We start from the raw sequence: 9,587 nt of genomic DNA on the forward strand, positions 1-9,587 counted from the left end.
CTGACCTAAGGTGTAGAAGCATAACAAAAACACTGGACAAGATGAATGATTCTGTAATCATCAAATATACCAGCCCATAGTTAATTAAGATCTCTTTAAACCTATTTCAGAATGATTTGTTCAAAACAAAACAAACTGGTGGTAAAGTGTTGGTAAATGTATGAAATATAGTATGGGTTTATTCCTTATAAAGAAGTCAAAATGTGAGTTGAGGTGTGGAATAGATACTGAGCTACATGAAGTACATAGCAGTAACATAGACTTAGGTAATGTAGACTTTGTCACCAGCTGATCAAGGTCTTAGTTATCAGAAATAATAAATCACATTTGTTTGGTTACTTCAGTATTCTGGACTTCTATTTCTCTTAGAAGTAAGTAGTGGAGAAGCAAGATCTGGTTCAGTAGATGAATGACCAGTATGACTCTAGTTAATGTGGTTTCATGATATAGTTTTAGAGTTGAAATTGTGGTCAGTAGAGAGGTGGGACTGTAGATGGCTCATGGCAGTGCATGTTACACCTGGCACACGTGCATCCGTTCATCATTTTAGTTTAAAGCTGGTGTAGCACCTTACTGGTGCTGCAATGAAATACTAGGGAAATGCCTTGTTAAAGTGTAGCTTAACAGTATTAAAAACAAAATAGTAATTACAAGGCCTCAGAAATGAAAAAGAAAACAAGAGGCTTATAACCCTTTTGTAACACAGTTTGTTCTTGACCACCATGACCTGTCATTCACCTAGGCATTGATGTGTAAAATAATCACTGTGTTTGTGACCTTTTACAGCTAGAATTAGAAAGAACAAGTAAAAAGGAAAGGGGAGATGAAACAAAGAGGAAAATAAAGGAGAGGACTGTCAAGATAAGGTTTATATACGTTCTGTCTCCATGTTTATCTATGTTTGCAACAATAAAATTACAAAAGTAGGTAAATGAGAACAAGGGAAAAAGAGTTGTCACAAATTGGGAAACATTATTTCATGTCACTGCTCAGTCATGGTCTTTGTTGTTAGCTGTAAAAATTTGGCCAGCTTGGTCCACTGGCATTTTATTCCTGTTGGAAGAAGTTAAGAGAAACAGGCAGTACTCTTCTTTCATTCCAACAATTTCACTTTGTGCAAGAGGGGCAAGGAGAAGCGAGTGTGTACACACTGCACGTGTGGCAGCAGAGAAAACAGCTTACTCGTATTCCCACCGCTTGCCCAGGGCAGTAACACAGATGCACCCAGAACTGAGACATATGAAGGGACCATGTCAGTCAGAGTTGGAAACCCATCAGGGAGACATGTCTATCCCGTATGCTTTCAATGGCATGCAATTGCAGTCAGATTCAGAAGGTACAGGCAATCAGTTCAGAGTCCATATTCGGGCTGAGGATCAGGAGGAAAATTTGGCTCTAGTCAGGCTTTGGAAGAGCGCCCAGCTGCTGTGATGTGTGGCTGTCAGCTCCATGTGTGCTTCAGCATGGCACAGAAAGCCTGACTTCTGGCACCACGAGTTAGCATCTCATTCCAGTGGTTCCAGGCACAACCTCCTGGTTTCCCGTAGGGTCCTAATTACACAATGCTTGCGCTAAGCTCCTCCAGGCAGTCAGAGGCCACAGACAGAAAGTCACAGCTATTCTTCAAATGGCTGAAGACTGTCAGCTCCATTGGCTGAATTGTGGAGATCATCCTTGGAAACCCTGTTTCATCAATATTTGCTCAATTTCCTCCTTTTTTTTTTTTTTTATAAGCTCTGATTTTCATCAGGTCTGTTTAATGTTTAACAGTGAAAATTAAGCAGAAGATGATGTAGCAGTATAAGTAAGGGTGTGGATAACAGCATGGCCAGCTGAATCCAGAAGGGCTTCTGATTTTGTAAGTACCATACATGCATTTTTCTTAGAGACTTGCAAATGATGTTTTCTGTGGTCGGTGGAACTTCCATGTTAGGTTAATTTCATTTGTCTGCTTACGCCTTGGCTGTGTGCGGATGTTGCCATGAAATATTAATCAAGCAAACATGCAAGGGACCAGTGGGACCTGCTGTTCTGGGGGAATATGCTTAGCCTGAAATTAGAATAAAATAACATTTGGAGTAATGGGGACTTATTAAGTAGCTCTTAAAGCAGAATCTGATGAAATCACCTCTTAGGTTGGAAACAGCCTTCACGGTGACTTGAAATTAGCATAATCCCACTACTGACTGAACAACCAGGTCCAATTTATAAAACTCTTCTGGTGACTTAATGTATAAAACAACCATTGAATTTCTAAGGCCAGGCTCTCTAATTAAGACTGAGGTGAGGGTAGAAGGTGGCTGGAAAGTCACAACTTAAATTTAATTACCTTTTATTCCCATAGACAGACTAATCTGTGGTCTGGCAGAGAATTATTTTATGAATTTCCAATTTGCATATTAAAAATACAGTCCAGATATAATAAAGCCTTTCCAGTTTCCTTAGCTTTGAAATGGTAACAAAAAGTATTTGTGGCTGAAATTTTCTAATTTCAACATGTTGAAATTATGTGGTTAACATCTCTAAAGGGAAAAGTATGTGGGGAAAACTTGATTACAATATTCACTGTTTTCCAGCTTCTGGTAGGTGAATTTCTATAATACATCTGTAGTGAGCTGTGAAACTAAGAGAAGTTTTTTGACTGATCTGTTATAGTAGAAGCTAAAAACAGTCATGTCTAATATAAGCTTGCTGCAGAAAAAACATGCTCTTTGCTTCAGAAATTCTTTGGAATTTAGGCTAAGCTCTGTTTGGACACAGGAAGTGGTTATGGATAGACAAAAATCGTCCTCTTTTTCACCGAAGTGTACAGTATCTCAAATAACTAAAGAAAAACAATCCATGAAATGTTAAACTCTAGAAGGAGCCACACATCCCACGCAGGTCAACCCATGGTGAAGGGCAAAACACCATTTATCAATTTACAAACACTTATTGCAGCCCCTGAAAGGAGAGTCCCTTCATTCCAAACATACACCTCATTGTCTGGTGCAAACCTGCTGCTTCCCACATGGCACAGGATGCTCCAGGCTTTTTGCCTTGAATTTTGCCTTGAATTTTGCCTTGAAGTTTACGTAATGACTTTCATCCCTCATTTATCAGCTCTGGCCAATGATTGGCCATGTGAGTAAGTAACCATGAAGTAAACAGGGGTGTGAATTTAACAAGACCAGATAATCCGTGATAGCCGTCTGTCCGTGTGCTGCTGCCTGGATGAAAGTAAGGGAATTTATCCCACTTCCAGTGAGCTGCCTCACATTTCCTCACATTTACCAAACTGCATTTGGGTAGGCACTGTGGAGTATTTGAAGTCTTTGAAACCCACATCCTGTCTTACCTCATGGTAACTTGTTTAGATGTACACCATAGGAGGCAATGATCCAGGGAAGATAATGTCACTGTTAATAGAGATTATTATGGACTTTGGCTCTATACTTTCATTGCCAACAAAGAAGAGAATTGCCTTTTCAGGGCAGTTACAAAGGAATATTATGGTTTTATGATGCCTGATATTTTAATTTATAATTTGGTTTAATTTTTAATGGCATTTGACATTGTGTCCATGGGCACTTTAAATATCCTATGTACATTAGATCTTTACAATTGTACTATATAATATTTATGCTAACAAACTGTTCATTATTTCTTTCTACCAAGCTCATCATTACCATCTGCTCATCTAATGACTGTTTATTTTGTGAAAGAACAATTTGAAAAGAAGATGAAGTATCTCCTGTTCCTGTGTTTACTTCTTGCTGTTCTTTGTGCTGTAACCCATTGCCACCTTGAAGACATTTGCCATGAAGTCAGTAATACTAATCTGCATGATGGAACAGAGAATTTATTAACACATAACTGTGACAAGCAAGGCTCTAACTATGCAGATTTTGTATTTAGATTTTACAAACAGGTTATATCAAAAGAAGCTGATGAAAATGTTTTTTTTTCTCCCCTGAGCATCTCCACTGCGTTTGCCATGCTGGCTCTTGGTGCTAAGTCAACTACCCTGTCTCAGATTTTTGAAGGACTGGGCTTTGGCAGTCTGACTGAGGCTCACATACATGATATACATGAAAGTTTTCATAAAGTTTTAGCAGTACTGAACTGTACTGATGTTAACATAACATTAAATATAGGGAATGCTCTTTTCCCAGCTATTGGGTATGAACCACAGGAGACATTTTTACAAAATATCAACAAATTCTATGATGCAGATGTTTTTTCTATCAATTTCCATAACCCAGAAGAAGCTAAGAAGCAAATCAATAAATACGTAGAGGAGAAAACCAAGGGGAAAATTCCTGAATTAATTAGTCATCTTAATCCAAATACTGTATTGGTTCTTGTTAACTACATTTATTTTAAAGGTAAGATATTTAACGTAATATTCCAATAGATTATTTTAATGCAAAACAAAAATTGTAGGGAACTCTTGATGATTTATTAGCAGAGTGGCTATTTAGGGAAGAGCTAAACTGAGCAGGACCTTCAAAGTAAAGATTCAATCTGGCTGAAAGCAGAGAATCTGATTGTTGAGAAACATTGATTGCTCGATTTTGGCTGAGTTTGCCTGAAAGGTGGATAGAGAAGTCCCACTTTAGCAGACTGGCTCATACACGGGAACCCACTGCACACAGTCTTGCTGGTCTGAGGGCATAATGACTAAAGATATTTCAAAGATCTCTATGCTGACTGTATGTGTCAATCAGACTTAGTGGACTAACATCCTTGCACTTCCAGGGTCCGCAGTATTATGGTAGATCTACTAGGTACGCTGCATGAAAACTTGGGACATAGCATTTTGAGGGCCTGTGCTTCTGGATCCTGCTTGAATGTTAGGATCCTTTTTTTCTGCTGATGAATTCCTCACCAGGCTGAGTGCAGTCAGCCTGCATTGAGTATGGCCTAACAGGAAAGGCATAGCAAGATCCTGTGTCTGAATATTTAAGTGGTTGAATTTAAATAGTATAAAAGGCACAAATGATGTGAACATATATGTACCATAACAATCATAGAATGGTTTGGATTGGAAGGGACTTTAAAGATCATCTAGTTCCAACCGCCTTGTCATGGGCAGGGACACCTTGCACTAGTCCAGGTCCCTCAAAGCCCCATCCAACATGTCCCTGAACATTTCCAGGGATGCGGCATCCACAACCTTCTCTGGGCAATCTCTTCCATTGCCTCACCACCCTCATAGTGAAGAATTTCTTCCTTATGTCTAATCTAAACCTACCCTCTTTCAGTTTAAAGCCATTACCCCTTGTCCTATCACTACACGCCCTTGTCAGAAGTCCTTCTCCAGCTTTCTTGTAGGCTCCCTTTAGGTACTGGAAGGCTGCTATGAGGTCTCCCCAGAGCCTTCTCTTCTCCAGGCTGAACAACACCAACAATAGAAGCAGGACTCTCTCAGTTGGTCCTCATCAACCTTTGGTTGCTTTTCAGCAAGACAGGACTTACACTAACTATGCTGAACTTACTGCACAGCTAAAATGTTTTATTGTGTGTTATGCAGGAGGTTGAAGTAATTTAGTGAACCTCCTCTCCCATAAACTTTCCTCCAGCATCCTAACATTTAAGTTGGTCTGATTTATATCAGCCATTTCTTATAATCTTCATGTGTTTGAGTGCGATATCTTCTCTTTTCCCTCATTAGCTGCCTGGGAAAAGTCTTTTGATCCTTTGCGTACATATGAGGATGATTTTTTTGTGAACACAAATGCATCTGTTAGAGTCAACATGATGCAGCGTGACAGCAGCTATGACAGTTACTATGACCGGGATCTCTCCTGCGAGGTGTTGGAGCTGCCTTACCTGGGCACTGCACGAGCATTGCTCATTCTGCCTGATGATGGAAAGATGAAGCAAGTGGAAGATGCTCTCTCCAAGGAAACTGTCTGCAAATGGGATAACAAACTTGAGACCAGGTAACTCTAGGCAGATAGATTACTATATTTGAGGACACATCATTATTTTTAAGAAAAAAAAAGATTAATATCAGATCACCTCCTCTTTTACAATGTCCTGGTTTCATAAAGCAGGGTTTTGAGTGATTCCCAAGACAAGTCAGAGCAGAGCATAATTGATAAGCAACTGCAGGCTCTCTGACCTGACAGAAGGGAACACAGTGTTGTAATGACTGCCTCAAGACTTGTTTGGCTACCTTTTGGCTATCGTACCTTTTCTTTCATGGTGCTAAAATAATTAATTTGTTTCACCATGTCTTAGATTTAATCCTCCTTTTCCCTTCCTTTAGCCTTTCCACAGTGAGTTTGCTTACTTTCTGTAGCCCTCTAGCCACAAAACTCTGCTAGCTGTGTATGTGGCACTGGGAGGAAACAGTGGCGATGAAGAAATTAGTTTATTTTTCTAAAATCAAAGACAGAATGTCGGTACGAGAAGATGGCACATCTCTCTGCAGGACAAAATTGCTCAGAGAACATAAATGCTACCATGAAACCAATCAGCAATCAGAAGAATGCTTTCAAGTGTCACTGAGCTGCATACTGTTCGGCCTGCTGGCTGAAACAAGGCTGCGATGCTTCACTGCTGTTTCATTTTCTGTGTTCAACAGGAGATTAGATCTGCACTTACCAAAGATTTCTATTAGTGGATCTTACGATGTTAAAAAACTGTTCAAGGAAATGGGCATTACTGATGTATTCTCTAGTAATGCTGATCTGTCTGGAATTAGCGGCAGCCATGATCTTCAGGTTTCTCAAGTAAGTGAGCAGACAGAGCTGGTGATGTGGCAGTGGTTGGTTGTTCCGATTAATTGTATCCGGGGTTTTTAAAGACTTGCTTTCCCTCCTTGTCCTACTGAAGCTATAAGTAAAACTCACAATGACACGTAGGGTCTTGCTTAGTAGTTGTGCTTTCCTACAGAGAGGATCTGCTGTCCCACCTTTGTATTATTTTAACATTGCTATTAAAAGGCTGGATATTAAGTACATGGAAAAGACATTAAAAGATTTCTTGGCACTGGAATATGGTTGTTTACAGGCTATTGTGTCAAGTAAATTATAAATGAGGAGTATATTATGAGATTTGTGTTGATTAGTACCTAACTTTTTAATGTTGTCAAAGTTTCCAGTAAACTTCCAGTTTGCAGTAGCAGAATTTCACCATGTCTGTTTAATTTATGATTTAATGTGGTAAAAATGCCAAATACTGCACCTGTATGAGAATTTAAATAGCAGTCTTCCATTAACCTCAGAATAACAGAAAAAAATGTTGCTAGTGGAAGTCCAAACCATCTAAGACAATAAACCAGCTTGTGCATAGACTGTTACTATCTCCCTCTACTCAGCACTGGTGAGGCTGCATCTACAGTGTGTCCATTTTTATTTTTTGCGTTCCCTGTTCAGTCCTGGTGTGGAAAACACTCCTATTGCAGGCCCTTGAAGATTTACCATACAAGAAAGTTTGGTCCAGTGGGTTTTATCACTTCTTTTTTCTCCTAAATACTCCATAAGAAGAGTGTGTATCTTCACCCCCTACTTGCTGTCCTGTATGTAAACCACAGCGTTTGCTCCTTTTCCCTGCAGGCAATTCACAAGGCTCTACTGGAAGTTGATGAGGCTGGAACTGAAGCTTCAGGGGCGACAGCCATAATCCTTGAAAAAGTTCTCCATCCTTCTGTTACAATCAAATTCAACAGACCCTTCATTATATTGATTTCTGATAAAACAACCGGCACCACACTTTTCATGGGAAAAATTGTCGATCCTACTAAGAAGTAGTTGTTGAGTTATTGGGCGTGCTGGCTTTTGGCATGAGTTGTAATGGCTAGAGCGTAGGCTAGGCAGTGCTACTAACTACTCTCTGATTGAGGGATATTCAGAAGAAAATTATTAACTTCCTTATCAAAATAATAAGCGAATAATTGTAAAAAAACCCCAAGCAACTGAGAGTTTTAAAGTGTAACATTTTCCCCAGTTGAGTAATTCAAGTTATTAACACATTTTCCAAATTTTCTTTGGAAGATTGGGGTTTTTTTTGTAAAGTCTGCTGTAATTTTTACAAGTGTATTCTCTCTGGCAAGCTGTTTTGTCCAGATAGCTTTCAGTTTTGGGTTCCTCAGCAAAAGCTTTATGCCAACAGGTAACAAGTCCCCTGCAATTCTATTGTGTCTTCTCCTGGACTTGCTGATAATTGGCATTCAACCGAGCCAGTCCCCACAGTCTCTTTTCTTCCTCTTTGCTGCTTAGGTCATTGCTTTTTACTCTCAACCAAATTGTTCCTTCTCACATGTTCCAACTCTTTGCCTAGGATTTCTTAAAAAAAATATTGACAAAAAAGATAAAATCCCTAAGACAATAGACTTACTCAGCTGTAGCACTCACTGCAACTGTCTTTTTGCAGTCCACAGGGTCAGAAATATGCTTTGAGGGACAGTGACACAGGGCATAAGCTGTTGAAGAACTGTCCTGCTACAAAGTCATCCATAAATTATTGCTATGGCTGATGAATAAAATAAGCACCGTTGTTTAAATCTATCATTTAAGGACTGAATCTCAGTGTCTCTGGTTTCTTCCTGTCCCATTATAAATCTTTAAAAATCAATAAAAACTTTCAGTCACTTTTATTAGTATAGCAGGGTGTCTGTAAAACATTTTTTAAAGGCTGTTAAACAAGTCCAACTTTTCTTATATGGAGATGGCAATTCTTTGCATTCTCTCCTTATATGCCTATTTGGGTAAAACCCATTTTCAAGAAATACATAAACGCTCTCTTGCTGTTATAGGTCTGCGGATCACCCACTCTTACTGCAGTGGAGCACTGGGGCCCAGTGCAAACCCTTTATCCTACAGCTGCTGCCTCGAGGAGAGACTGACTCATGCTTTGACAGCAGTTCTCCCACTGCTCTGCACTGCTTTCACTCATGCTATTGCATATCGACCCTGGATAATTTTTTTGCAAGTGGAGTTTAGTCCCTGCTGCTGGGAAGGTGGTACTCCTGAATGTGCATTGCTCGTTTCTGGCAATGCGATGTGAGCACTGCAGAGGCGGTGCAAGCCCCAGATCAACAAACAAGCTCCCTACCCCTGACATCTCCCTGGTCCTCTGACCTATTCTCCCAAACTTGGTCCACCCTGCACAGAGGTGCTTTACTGAGACTCATCAGTGCTTGTAGCATGGGTATGGTGTACAGGAGGGCTATGCTTCTGACTCAAGAGGATTTGGAGACTGTTGCCTTGTACGAGTCCCTTTGCTCCAAGCAGTAAGAACTCAATGGAAGCCCTGAGCTATTGCTTCTGCTTGGGCAAGATACCATCACTGAGTGGACCGGGAGATACTGTGCCTCTGTGCGAAGCAGCGGCTTTTACAGAGTTATGATCAATGATAACTTGCTGTGGTTTGAGGCAGCCTACTCTCAGGTGGCCGTATGAACTCAATAAGAGCTAGGAGCAGCTCCAGGGAGATCCTACCCTGATAAATCAGTGCACCAGTACTGGTTAGAAGGTAGGATGGTGAGATTTTTATCAGAGTGGGGTGGCAGAAAAACAGGTTCTCGGCCTATTGCTAAAGGGAAAGAGGTTAGGAAAAATCTCACGGTTGCTAGGACAGAGCAGAGACTTTGGGAA

General features: G+C 40.2%; 1 protein-coding gene across 1 annotated transcript; it reads left to right on the forward strand.

The window, feature by feature from the left end:
* The first annotated feature begins 1,812 nt into the window (after nt 1-1,812).
* On the forward strand, nt 1,813-8,595 carry LOC147600506 (alpha-1-antiproteinase-like). The gene is made up of 5 exons (XM_086750250.1): nt 1,813-1,858; nt 3,658-4,367; nt 5,657-5,927; nt 6,575-6,722; nt 7,548-8,595. The coding sequence occupies exons 2-5, from the start codon at nt 3,683-3,685 to the stop codon at nt 7,740-7,742; spliced, it is 1,299 nt and encodes a 432-aa protein (XP_086606376.1). The 5' UTR covers nt 1,813-1,858; nt 3,658-3,682; the 3' UTR covers nt 7,743-8,595.
* The last annotated feature ends 992 nt before the right edge of the window (nt 8,596-9,587 follow it).

The sequence above is a fragment of the Chlamydotis macqueenii genome, chromosome 5 (assembly GCF_036417535.1).
Source record: "Chlamydotis macqueenii isolate bChlMac1 chromosome 5, bChlMac1.mat, whole genome shotgun sequence".
Taxonomy (NCBI): domain Eukaryota; kingdom Metazoa; phylum Chordata; class Aves; order Otidiformes; family Otididae; genus Chlamydotis; species Chlamydotis macqueenii.